At 45.1% G+C, this 13,890-nt stretch overlaps 1 protein-coding gene across 3 annotated transcripts; it reads left to right on the plus strand.

The window, feature by feature from the left end:
- On the plus strand, nt 1–12,199 carry CBY2 (chibby family member 2). Of its 3 annotated transcripts, none has more exons than XM_007960332.3 (3): nt 1–146; nt 445–525; nt 10,822–12,199. In XM_007960332.3, the coding sequence occupies exons 1-3, from the start codon at nt 72–74 to the stop codon at nt 12,010–12,012; spliced, it is 1,347 nt and encodes a 448-aa protein (XP_007958523.2). In that variant the 5' UTR covers nt 1–71; the 3' UTR covers nt 12,013–12,199. The 3 variants fall into 3 exon arrangements, with proteins under 3 accessions (XP_007958523.2, XP_037842647.1, XP_037842648.1); XM_037986720.2 differs by lacking the exons at nt 1–146; nt 445–525 and adding exons at nt 150–192; nt 1,177–1,257; XM_037986719.2 differs by lacking the exon at nt 445–525.
- The last annotated feature ends 1,691 nt before the right edge of the window (nt 12,200–13,890 follow it).

Here is a 13,890-nt window from a genome sequence, read left to right on the forward strand (position 1 = left end):
AGATGCCTCATTGCCACCTGTGATGCTCAGACAGAAACCATGAGCCCTGAAAAACACCCTATTGTTTTGTGATGTCACCTCTGGAATGTTCTGAGTGTTTTGGTGACCAACTTCTGCATAGGACCTATACCTGGCAACTCACACTGGTATGGCTTTTTACTTGAGATAGAAATAATCATCTTAGGCAAGCAGGTACAGTTATCTCCGCGTCAAAGACTTTCAAAAGTCTTTTACATCAACTATAATATCTAGCTTAATATCTGTTCAGAGGTTGATAAACCGTCTTGCCAGATATCGTCTACACATTCTTCCAGACTTTTGTAATTGTACATAACTGACAAGAGGGAAATAAATGAGTAGAAGTTCTATGTTTTTTAGGTGAGCAATTGAGGCCCAGAGGATGAGTTGGGAAGCAGCAATCTTCTTCTTTTCTCTCTTCCACAGCACTCAAGGCCAAATTTTACAAGAAAAAGAGATACCAGATCTGAAAGCCTAGAAATTCCAATCAATGTGGTTCTACCTCAGGTAGGGATAATCACAGAGGATGTAACCTATTGGTGTTAGCCAGAATAACCCCCCACCTCCTCCTCCAAAACTCTAGCAAGATGTTGTAGAATAAGCAGAGATAGGGCTTCAGGTTCTAGTTTGGGTTGGCTGCCAGCAGGCAGCGTGCTGGGGAAGGCCACATAGCCCCTGTGGGCCTTGGGTTCTTTTTCCCACGAATGAGGTGGCTGGGTCAGATGATTTGGTAAGAACTTCCAGTCCTAACATTCCAAGTTTCTATGATACTCTGAAGTAACCCAACCTTCTCAAAACGAGACCTTTTGGTGCTTAGTGTTGGTGCATTCACTTTGGATTTCTAGAGGAGAATTAGAACTGGGACTTGGAATCAAATGCGTAAGAATGAATCCATGAGAAGAAAACCTCATTCATGGACAAAGGGGTACAGAGTTATTTGGAGTTGTCAAGATAATTAAGCCCTGCTATGCACCAAAGACAGATGTAGGGGCCATGGGCATAGATGCTTTTGCGGTCAATGAATTGGTGAAGTACTTGCAGGCTAGAGATTCTCAGGTCTCCTCCTGCCTGCAATCAGCTCTTTCCTTAGTGGAGTCCTCTTGATTGAATTGTGTCTACTGATGCTATGTCACAAAGGGGTGGCTTTGCTTTCTCCAGAGTCACCTAAGGCCTCATTGGAAGACCAGGGCCATGCAACCAGAGGGGTTGAAATGTAGGATGGAGGAATCCAAAGCAGAGGTAACTATCTGAGAGCTCTGTCCAGGGATATATAGGAGGAGGACTGACCACTGGTGAGCATTCCAGATATATAATTGTAACAATCTAGGCAAGTATGTTTAGTGGGAGGCAAACATATGGAAGAAGAAAACATCCTGGATGTTTATTTTCACATTATCTTTATAACTTTGTAATGAACAGTCACTTTTCTATGACTTGAATCTTAGCTAGAATATAAGATAACTTCCCCCTGATCATTCGACAGGATAACAAGCTGTAGGAATCTTTTTGGGCCTGATGCCTGATTCTTTCCACCTGAAATACACAGGGAGTTGTGTTGGCCACTGCTTCCCCAAGAGTGGGTGTTACTGCTGTGATGCCTCATGGCCCATATAAACCAATCTTTTCTTCCAGAATCCTGGGGCCTCTCAACTTTACATGCTTTGAAAGTACCTCAGATGGCTGAATGTTCTCTGATAGTAACCCTCAGTAATGTTGGCAAAGTTGGTGTTTAAGAAACTTGGTCAGGCAGAGGATGCCAACCTAGGGGTGGGTGTGAAGGAGGGGATAGGATTTGAAAGAGTAGTGGTCATGTGACAGAGAAATTGGAATGATGTTTCCATCAACACCTACCGTAACGTTCCCTCCCCAGCTCCCAGAAACAGCCCAGCAATCAAGGAGAAGAGAATGTGGTTTAAGACAGCTCAAGCTTGTCTTGGGGCTGCCTGATTACCGTTCTGGAGGACCCGGTGCTGTTGCTGGGGTCCTGTGGGGCAGAGTGGGTGAAGAATGAGAGGATATCTCCTGTCTGGGCACGTGTACCTCCCACGGGAAGGTGTATACACCTGCCAAGAGGGCACAAGCCATGCACCAGGTTTTGGACACCTGTCAGGATGCTCAAGACTGACACTCTGGGGATGGGTGTGGGTGTCTACAAGTAGATGATCTGAACCAAAATACCACCAGGGCTGCCAGAGGGACCAATGTGCTCACTCGGCCTCCCTAGATGAGATGGTGCATGGCTTAGGGGACAGGGATGATCTGGGAAGCAAGGAGAGGAAGAAATATCGACTGAATGTTAGTGCAATCATGTGTTGGGCACGGTGCCAAGTAAGTGTGAGGTAGAGATTTTACAGGTACAGGAACTGGCAACCCCAGGAACCCCACTAGTAATGGCAGAGATGGAGGAAGGGGCTTGAACTCCAATCAGTGCCCATGTTCTCCGCTATACCAGAGCACATGCCACTAAGCTGGGCCACGCTGCATCTTAGCTCTGTGGTTCTTCTCTTGCTCTTTGGAGATGGAGTCTTCTCCCCGCATCTTAACCGCTCATCTCTGGGCTTCTTATTTTGTATTTGCCAAAAGCTACTCTATTCTTGGATGGAATCCACTTTCCATTTGTTTCAGAAAGGACTTGTGGCCGCAGCTCTGTCTCTAGAAAGTGCCTCTGCTTCCCAGCTCCCAGTCCTGCTGTGCATTTAGGCTTCTCAATTACATTGCAAATGCCTGTGATCACTACTTGTTATCACCCTTAGGTCTTTTCAGGACTCATTGATTTCCCATTTTTCTTCCTCACATTAAATATTTGTGTTTTCTGATCTATTTCCCTCCAGCACATTAACTTGCAAGCCATCAATGCCATTTCCAGCCCAAGCTAGCTGATCTCCTGGTTCCTTTTGCACGTAATGATTCAGTTCTCAAAGACTTTCACGTTTCCCCAATGAGCATGCTCTGTGAATTTCATTAAGGCATTGTTTACTCCTAGATCATTAATGAAAGAGCTACACCAGATCAGACTGAGCTCCAATAGCACACACCGGTGCCACCTTCATCCTTCCCAGTTGCCTTTTCTCCTTCCCCTTTGTTTGGGCTTGTTCCTCAGAAGCAGTGAATTCCTGCTGACAGCACCCAGATCGCCGCCAATTTGAATAACGGTTCCCAGGAAGATGTCATGAGAGTCTCTGTTAAACAGTATGCAAACATACTACCTATGACATCTTCTTTATCCTGTTTGCTGTTAACGTTGTAATTCTATCAACATCGGTCACATTTACCTTGTGAATTATCCTTTTACGTGTTAGTATTTATTAAAACCACCACTGACTTTGCCATGGTACTGGGGAGGTGAATTAATTTAAAATAATGATAATGAGACTCAGCCTTGTCATCTCATATGAAAATCAGTAGCATATTTGGCTTTTCCTTCCAGAATCCTGGGGCATCTCAACTTTACATGCTTTAAAAGTACCTCAGATGGCTGAATGTTCTCTGATAATAACCCTCAGTAATGTTGGCAAAGTTGGTGTTTAAGAAACTCAGTCACCAGGCTTGGACTCTATCAGCAGTGTTGGGACATCTCTTCTGGGCTGTGGTAGCCACATTTTTTCAGGGGCGGAGAGACGTCAGTGTGTCAGCTAAGCCTGGCTAGTTGCTGTTCAATCCCATTCCCAAACCCTTTGGATGGGAGACCACAACTCCAGTAATTCCACCCCAGAAGGTCCCATCCAGAAAGACCTGTTGCTACAAGTCCTGTAGCACCAGTAAGGGATTTTGGTCCTTTCACTTCCCCTTTTCCCTTTGCCCTTTGGCCTTTGCTTTTTGCCTCCCTTCTTTCAATTGTCCCCTTCCCCCATGTTCTTCACTTGCCACCAGGTTGGTGATCTGACAAAGACACAGTTGTTGGCAGATTTCAGGCATTTTCCTTCCAGGACCACTTACATTTACCAGGGAGGGTGCCAGACCTAATGCTAAGAAAGAATTCTAATCCACAGGTGGGATTTCAGGCTTCTGTGAAGGCGATGTTCGTGCCCAGGGCCCTTCCTGGATCCCTGGCACTAATGCATCATTGGGTTACAGCTATGAGCATATTTCCCCAGAGGACAGAGTCTCTTGGCACCTTTCTAGCACCTGATGGGAAGGCGTGATGAGCCCATGACCAACTTATTCCCCTTCTGCATCAGCTTCATATCCCATTCTTCCATGAAGAAGCCAATCTTTTTCTTTCCTACCTACTGGATCTCTATGTAAGGGCATTTCCTAGAGACCAGGAAAGAGACAATCTTTGTTTTTTTCATGGTCAGTTGTACCATGCTACACAGACAGTTCCTCCCAGGCTTAGGAGAACATCTCTGGGGTGTTCTTGGGGCTTTGTATTGGCAAAGACCTCTTGTCAAAGGCTAAAGGATATCAGGGCAGGTTAGCTTGGCCCATGAAACCAATCCAGTGATACCACTGGTCAAGGAGTCCTACTGAGAAGGAACTGCTTCTAACACAGGCCAAGGAGATCTGGAATCCTGGAACTGCATATGTTTGCTGAACTCAGATGCTCAGTTTTTGGGTAGCCCTTTTGTAAAGAAATATACTCCACGTTGCATAGCGCTTTAGGCTGGGTATGTTTAAACCTTACCAGTAGAACTGCCCATCTGTTTAGTTTTTATGACAGCTTGCCTACCACTTTCTTGTCCTCTTGCAACCCCAGGAAGTAGGCAGAGCAGCCATGTTTAGGCTTATTTTAGAGGTGACATTCAGAGAGGCAAAGTGACTTACTCAAGAGCAGTCAAAGGAGGCACTTTTGAGCCCAAAGTTACTGGAAATTTAGCGCCTTTACCCTCGTTGGATTATATATTCAAGATGATGAAATGGACCACTAGCATGCTTGTGTGCAGGGGGTGATGGGAGCTTCCTCTAAGGGAGTACATGGATGAACCTAGGGGTTTGTGGAATTCAAGTGAGGAAAACTCCATGCTTATAGATTTTACATCATACCATAACAGCTTTGCCCTGGGACTATTTTAAAGTCTTAAAGGATGAATGGAAATGAGGACATAGCTTTATCAAATACACTAGATATATTAAGGCAAAAGAAATGGCCATTTTTGTAGGCGAAAAATGGTAAAATGTTAACAGTTTCTTATGGTTCAACCTAGTATTTCCTCCCAATCTTGCAGTGTATTTTGGTTGATTCAGTTATTGCCAAGGAATGTGAAATTTGCTTTCTAATTCCCAAGACTTGGGATGTCACAAAAACAAGGGATAGGTCACTGTGCTTAGATAATTGCAACTTACTCATATGGGGAGAGGAGAGGCCTGGTTGTAAGAGAGCCATTGCAAAGGAATGATATTAGTACATGCAAAATAAAATGTCTGAGCATTGTGAAGTGCTAGAATAAACATGGAGTTTGCAGTCAAATATCCTGATTTTAAACCCTGGTTCCACTCCTTTACCACCTATGTAATCTTATGCAGAATCATGCCAGTTCTTTTGGGTAAGATATTACATATGAATATAGAAATCAATTAGCATATAACCTGACACATTATAGTCACTTGGTGTTATTTTTTTTCTGGTTCTATATAATCTTTCTCTAAAGAAATGCTAAGCAATGTCTCTTCTAAAAGCAGTAGTCCTTCTTGCATGTCTGCAGCTCTTCATAAACAAAGAAAATGTTCCAAGTCTCCTTTTATTTCTGAACAATGAAACCTCTGAGAGAAGCAGGTCAGATGTTGGTGATGTTGTTACAGAGGGGTGTACAGGTTGTGCACTGCAGTAACAGTGAATAGTGCCTTCTAGAGTTGGGCATTTCAAAGATATATGGGTTGGCCCTGATTCATGTCAACATCCACATTTTCTAGGAACTAAGGCACAGAAATGAGATGACTCTATAAAGGTCATGCACTCATATAGTGCAGAGCCAGAACTGTCTTCAGATGTTATCATTTCTAGTCCCCTATTCCCCACACCTTGCTGCCTGCATTAATGCGTCCTGCATTTTGACTTCTCTCATTTGCACCAAGAAATAATTGGTGCTATTCACTGATTCTTCAAATAAACTGGAAATTTCCTGAGGGCAGGGTCTGTGAGCTTGGAACACGTAGATGCCAAATTAATGTTAGTTGATTCACTGACGCTAATGTAGGGGAAAAATTGGTGCAATAACATCTTGAATGGGTACATGACTAGGGTGAAGGATGTTCACAAGGCCAAGAGCTTTCCTTTAAGGATTAAATCCAGCTAGCTCTGATCAGAATCAGAGAAATACCATAGGAAAAAACAAGTTTGTTTTGGATCAATGTTTTCCCAAAGTTCAATCATGAACCTTCTCATACCTAAAAATGCCTGTATATTTAATATAGGTATGTTTTCCCATTACTTATTCAAATAAATATATGACTACTGAAAACATTTTAAATATTCTAAGAAACTAAGCCATGAGGAAACACTGTACTTGACCACTTTCTTGGTCCTGTCTGGGGATAGGAGGAAAGATAACAGGACTCAGATGTTGGAGAAGAATTTGGTTTCCTGTTGAGAAAGTAAAGAGGACTTATTAGTCCATCAGCATTTCCTGGATTAGGTGCTGTGGGCATGGAAGACGAGAGGGCACAAAGCCTGCTCGGGAAGAAGTGGCCATTTAGGGGAGAGGACGGGATGCCAACTAGGTTGGTAAAAGAGGGCTGCTAGGGTCATAGTGGTGCCAATTTACAAATGCAAATCCACTGGACCAGAGATAGGCCAAGAGAACACTTAGAGATAATGACTCTTACCCTTCATTTTACAGAAGTGGAAACTAAGGTCAGAAAGTGAGTGGATATGAGCAAGGTCACCTGAATGCGTAAATAAGGACCAGGGCCCAAACACCCAGGGTGTCTGTGGCTAGGGATCCACCACATGTTAATGTTTTGTTTAGTGTATTTCTGTTGAGGGGCGGCAGAATGTTCCTTGGGTACCCAGTTTGGAAGGTGGATGTAGAACATAGGCAGCTGAATGCCATGAGTTAAAAGCCATCATGGCCAAACATGGGCAGGTAGAAAGCATCCATGATTTTTCTTTGGACCCTTAGTTGGATCAAGAAGATTGCCTCTCTGGCTGAAAAACAATGATTGTTAAAAAGAAATGAGAATTGGGGAGATTTGAACACGGATTCAGCATTCACAGATAATGAGGGAGAATTGTTAAATTTTAAAGGGATGATAATGGTATTGTGATTCTGTTAAAGAGACACATATTTATGTATTTGTGGATAAAATGACACAATGTCACTTTGCTTTAAGAGAACCTAGTGGTAGGGGAGTGGTTGTGGAATCAGGTTGAGGCCTGGAGAAACAAGTGTGGCCTTGATTTGATACTTGGTGAAGCTGAGTGATGGGTACATGGACATTTATTAGACTATTCTCTCTCTTTTTGTGTATGTTTGAACTTTTCCATCATATAAAGTGAAGGAAAAGATATAATGATCCCCAAAGTACTGTAAGTCTTTTGATAAATCCATGGTGGTTTCCCATGTGAGTACTTCACACATAGAAGGTAAGGGAGTCAAAAGTGGGTTTGTGTCTTAGTGAAGGAGCTAGTGCTGGTTATTTAACTTCTCTGAGTTTCAGCTTCTCCATCTGTAAAATAAGAATAGTAATAACATCTTATATGTCAGTGCAGTGAGGATAAATTAATTTAGTAGGTAGAATGCTCAGCTCAGGGCCTAGCATGAAATCGAGGCTCAACGTTTGTTTCCTTCTTCCCTTTCCTTCTCAGGACTGGGATGCACATGTTGACTAAAACCACATTTTTCCATGTTGATAGCTTCTGGAGTCAAATCCTGCTGAGATAAAGCATTGGTTCTAGTGCAGGGATGGAGAGGACCTCTTAAGATTCACTCCTGCCAGGCGCCATGGCTCACACCTATAATCCCGGCACTTTGGGAGGCAGAGGCGGGCAGATCACAAGGTCAAGAGATCAAGACCATCCTGGCCAACATGGTGAAATCCCGTCTCTACTAAAATACAAAAAATTAGCCAGGCATGGTGGCACGCGACTGTAATCCCAGCTACTCCGGAGGCTGAGGCAGGATAATTGCTTGAACCCAGGAGGCAGAGGTTACAGTGAGCTGAGATCGTGCCACTGCACTCTAGCCTGGCAACAGAGCAAGACTCCGTCTCAAAACAACAACAAAACAACAACAAAAAAACCATTCATACCTTATTGGCTTTGACTAATCTTCCCAGAAATCCTGGATCTCAGGACCTTAAACCTACCAGAAAATGGTCCAGGTTATCCACCGTGAGGTGCATTCTGATCACAGACAGCTACGGGAGCCAATCTGCTTCCCCAATTGACAAATGTGAAATCCATGGAGGCTGAATTTTTTAAAACTAAGTAAGATTCTGATTGCAGAATGCCCGCATACCCTTGCTATCTGGAAGATTGAGCATATCCTTACAAAGTTAATGACATGTGCTTATTGCAAAGTTAATGGCATAGAACTGCATCTTCTATTTATCTAGCTCTTTAGGTTTTAAAGAATTCTAACCAACTTTATATACCATGCAAATTGTATTTCTCTCTCTACATACGCATACACACATATATAAAATGTAGCTAGCCTGGCTTGTTTTTTATTTTCTCTATCTGCGCAGTTGTGAAAATAACCTAAGACATAAGGAATTGATATCTGGAGAATATTTTGATATACTTGGATGAAGCACTTTTGGTGTATTTGGAAGTAGCTATCATGATCTTTCTATTTAAATTCATTGCTGCAATCGCCTCTTCTCCAGTGTGCACTCCACTTGCTCACTTCTTTTTGAATACATCTTATAATTCTTGCATTAGTGAAATCTACTTTTTCTGATAACAATACCTTACGGTTCTTTGGCACTGTTGGTTTTAAAAATATTTTTGCATTTTCTCATTTAATCCTCACAACAGTGTTGTGAACTAAGCAGGGCACATATTATTTCCATTTTACAAGTACATTTCATTGGCTTTTCAATGTTGGAAGGTGCCTTTAAGATCATGGAGCCCAACTCCCTCTTTTTCACTCGTGAAAAGTCTGGGGGTCAAAGAGGATTAGAGAACACTCTGGTTTCAAAGTGCCCATCAGTGACAAAATCAGGATGAACATTCTTGTGACCTTTCAGTCTTTAATGCTGCTGTAACCCTCACCTAAGCAAATTGCATATTCTGCATTACTTAGAGCTGTCCTAACCACCTGCAGCCAGGATCACCTGAGGGAGCTGGTTAGAAATGCAGATTCCTGGGCCACACCCCAGTCTGAGTGATCAGACTCACAATGGGAGGCTCAGAAATCTGCATTTAAAACTCACTGGGGTTATTCTTCTGTACTGGGACGTGTGAAAGCTACCAACTCATTGGAGTTAAGCTCTGTGGATCTGAACCCCGTTTTATGTTGTGGTCTTGAGGTCTGTGGCCACCATCACGAATTCTTCAGGGTCCTTGGCTGGCTGTATCACCACATGTTGAATGCTCATTGCTCAGTGATATGTCTGGGATGGTTTTTCTTTCCTTCCAAAATTATTAGTTAGACTCTGCTTTGAGTCTAGCATTGCGTAGGAAGCTGGAGTGGATGTTTAAGGGGCTGCTAGCAGAAAAGACTCAAGGGTGGCTAAGAGTGAAGGATATGCCCAGATGGGCAAGAGAGAAGGCTGGGCTGATCAATGGCACCACCATTTCGGACACAGCAATTTGGGTGGCTGTTTGGATGGTTCATGCTGCTTCTCTGCTCATGCTAAGTGAGAGTACACACCTGTGGGCATTGGCCCTTGAGAACAGTGTTTGTTCCTCCTTTAGGTAACAGAATGTGCTAGAGCCCATGCTTAGTGCTTTTGTACATTACCTTTTTTAATCCTAAAAATGTCTCTATGAGGCCAGGAGTAAATGCAATTATCCCAATTTGAAATTGTGGAAATTAAAGTTCAAATAACTTGCCCAAATTCTTGTTAACTGGTAAGTAGTGAGTCAGAGACTCAAAATATTTGGTTGACTCTAAAATCAATGCTTTTGACCTCCATAATATATAACTGTTTCTCACTATTCATGGATTCCATATTTGTAGATTTGCCTACTTGCTAAAATGTGTATCCACCAAATCAATACTTACAGCACTTTTATGGCAATTCTCAGACATGCACAGAGAGGTGAAAATTTGAGTTGTGTAAGGCTGAGTCCCCAGCCAAGGAGCCTTCTTGTTTCAGCTCTCAGGCTAGAAAATAGTGTCCATTGCACAGTCGATCTAGTGCCACTTTTTTTTTTTTTTTTTTTTTTTTGCCTTCTTATGCATTTTGTTGGTGATTTTGCTGTTAAAAATGGCTTCCGCGCCATTCCAAGTCAAGTGCTGTCTAGTATTCCCAATCACAAGAAGGCTATGCTGTGCCACGTGGAGAAAACACAGGTGTTAGAGAAGTTTTGTTTGGGCATGCGTAACAGTGCTGCTGATGTGAGTTCGATGTTAATGAATCAATAAACAATACGCACTAAATTAGGTTATGTATTGTTTGGTTGACAAAATTGTGACCACAGGCTCCAGGAATGTAGCCCTCTATTTCCCGTAGGAGCAATGGTTCTATATTTGGTAATTCAGTGTTGGAGATGACTTAATAGAACGGAGCTCACTGGAATGACAAGGATCCGCCACATTTCCTTGTGAGGACCCCAAGAGGCAAAAACACCCAATATGGCCAGGCCAGACAATCAGACGGGGTTATCCGGGGATGTCCTGGCCCCTTACTTTGTCAGCCAGCCCCGAGTGTGTCCGTCCCATCGTTAACGCTGGCCTTTCCCATTCTCTCCCGCAGAGGGGCACAGCCCAGCCCTTCCCGAGGCTCCACAACTTGCACAGCATCCCTCGCTGCGTGCAGCAGGCCGCCCTGCCCCGGCTGAGTCGCAGGATGGCGAGCCAGCACTCCTACCCGCTGAACCACTTCTCCTCCGTGCCCTTAGACCCCATGGAGCGCCCCATGTCCCAGGCCGACCTGGAGCTGGACTACAACCCGCCGCGGGTGCAGCTCAGCGACGAGATGTTCGTGTTCCAGGACGGGCGCTGGGTGAATGAGAACTGCCGCCTGCAGTCTCCCTACTTCTCCCCATCCGCCTCCTTCCACCACAAGCTGCACCACAAGAGGCTGGCCAAGGAGTTCGTGCTGCAGGAGGAGAACAAGTCTCTGCGGGAGGAGAACAAGGCCCTGCGCGAGGAGAACAGGATGCTCCGCAAGGAGAACAAAATCCTGCAGGTCTTCTGGGAGGAGCACAAGGCCTCGCTGGGCCGGGAGGAAAGCCGGCCCCCCTCACCGCTGCCGCAAAAGGACAGCGCGTCCCTGGAGGTGGTGAAGAAGGACCACGTCGCCCTGCAGGTGCCCCGCGGCAAGGAGGACAGCACCCTGCAGCTACTCCGGGAGGAGAACCGCGCGCTGCAGCAGCTGCTGGAGCAGAAACAGGCCTACTGGGCCCAGACAGAGGACGCAGCCGCCCCCGCCGAGGAAAGCCAGCCGGCCCCCTCGCCCCACGAGGAGCCCTGCAGCCCCGGGCTGCTGCAGGACCAGGGCTCCGGCCTCTCCTCCCACTTCGAGGAGCCCAGAGGGCCCCCGGCCCCGCAGGAGGACTCCAAGACCCTGCGCGCCCTGCGGGAGATGGTCAGCAACATGTCCGGGCCCTCCGGGGAGGAGGAGGCCAAGGCGGGCCCGGACCTGCCCGACGGCTGCCAGCCCCTGCAGCTGCTGAGAGAGATGAGGCAGGCGCTGCAGGCCCTGCTCAAGGAGAACCGGCTCCTGCAGGAGGAGAACAGGACCCTGCAGGTGCTACAGGCGGAGCACAGGGGCTTCCAGGAGGAAAACAAGGCCCTGTGGGAGAACAACAAGCTGAAGCTGCAGCAGAAGCTGGTCATCGACACCGTGACCGAGGTCACCGCGCGCATGGAGATGCTCATCGAGGAGCTCTACGCCTTCATGCCGGGCAGGAGCCAGGACCCCAAGAAGCCCAGCAGGGTCTGAGGCCTCCGCCGTGCACCGGGACGCCGAGTTTGGGACACCGAACACTGAGCAAAAGAGAATCCCCTGCCTGCCTTTGTCGTCCTCGCCTTTCCCAACCAGTTCGTACCTATTGAAAAGCAGCGTTAGCGGCCTTCCTAAACTCAGAGTATTAATAAAGGTGTGAGGAGGCTGGGGCCAGTTGACACCAGCATGCTGCCTTTTTCTTTGGGTTTCTTTGTTTCATAAGAGATAGACAATATTTTAGAGCAGTTTTGGGTTCACAGCTAAATTCAGCAGAAAGTACAGGGAGTTCCCACAGACTCCCACTCCACAAATGCATAACCTCCCGCATTATCACCATCCCTCCAGAGTGGTACACTAGTGACAGTCTTTGAACCTACATGGACACATCATAATCATTCCAAAGTCTGTAAGTTTGCATTAAGGTTTGCTTCTGGTGTTGTACATTCTGTGGGTTTGATTAAATGTATAGTGACATGTAGCCACCATTGTAGTACCATATAGAGTATTATAGAGTATATGTAGTACCATATAGAGTATTTTCATCGCTAAAAATCCTCTGTGCTCTGCCTATTCATCCCTGCCTCCCCCTCCAAACTCTGGCCACCATTGATCTTTTTTACAGTCTTCATAGTTTTGCTTTTTCCAGAATGTTATATAGTTGGAATCGCCAAGTGTGGAGCGTTTTCAGGTTGGCTTCTTTCTCTTGGATATGCATTTAAGTTTCCTCCGTGTCTTTTCATAGATTCATAGACAGCTCATTTCTTTTTAGCACTGAATAAAATTCCATTGTCTGGATAGATCACAGTTTATCCTTTCATCTACTGAAGAACATCTTGGTTGCTCTCAAGACAATTATGAATCTGACGTCTTCTCTCCTTTATTCCCCTGGTCTCTTCTTTACCTCTGCCTTCATTATTGTCTCTGTTTTTCTCTTTCAGTTCTTCCTTTTTTTCCTTAATTTTTTCTTCCTCCTCTTCTCTTTCTCCTATCCTTCTTGCTCCCTCATCATCTCCAATTTCTGAGGCTATAGGGGTGGGGATAGGTCTATGGGGGAAGAAATTACCATAAGCCAGGGCTTTTCAATTGTGCCATTATTATTTGGGGCTGGACAAGTCTGTGATGGGGGCTGTCCTGTGCATTGCACAATGTTTACCAGCATCCCTGGCCTCTACCCACTAGATGCCAGTCATAGCCACCTGGCTCCCAGCTGTGACAACCAAGTATGTCTCCAGACATTGCTGAATGTCCCCTGGGGGACAAATTTCAACACTGCTATATGTTTCTCCAAGTACCATTGATTGAAACACAAGTCCTAGAAAAACACAGAAAATAAAGGTTTGCACAGAGGAAATGCTGCTAGAATCCCCTCTGGCAGATTCATAATCGTACTCTGATTTAAAGGTCCTAACAAGTCCTACAGTGAAGTAATCTGCTTATCTTTGGTGAACCCATAATTACTCAATTTTATGTGATCTTGAAATCTTTTTCTGCGTTTTCTCTGTTATTCACCCAGTTTGGGAATGAGTGCCCTGTGCTCTCCCCAACCCCAGGCTCACTTCCCTAACCCTGGATTCCCTCTACTTATGTTTCACACTTACCAGTTGGCTGCAAGAGAGGAGGGTGGTTGGCTGTCAGGTTTACTGGGGAGCAGGTGCAGAGATTCAAGATTTGTTGTCCTGGGCTTCAATGTCCATTTCAAAGTTGGACATACTTTAAAGCCAAGAAATTGAAAGGTACCCTTAGGTGACTATAAAAGGGACTTGGGCAGTGGTTCCCAAACTTTGCTGTGTAGTGGAATCACCTGAGGGTCTTTGACAAATACTGACACCTGGACCCCACCTTAGACATTATGATTTAATTGATATTGGCTGTGAC

Source organism: Chlorocebus sabaeus, chromosome 3, assembly GCF_047675955.1.
Source record: "Chlorocebus sabaeus isolate Y175 chromosome 3, mChlSab1.0.hap1, whole genome shotgun sequence".
NCBI lineage: Eukaryota > Metazoa > Chordata > Mammalia > Primates > Cercopithecidae > Chlorocebus > Chlorocebus sabaeus.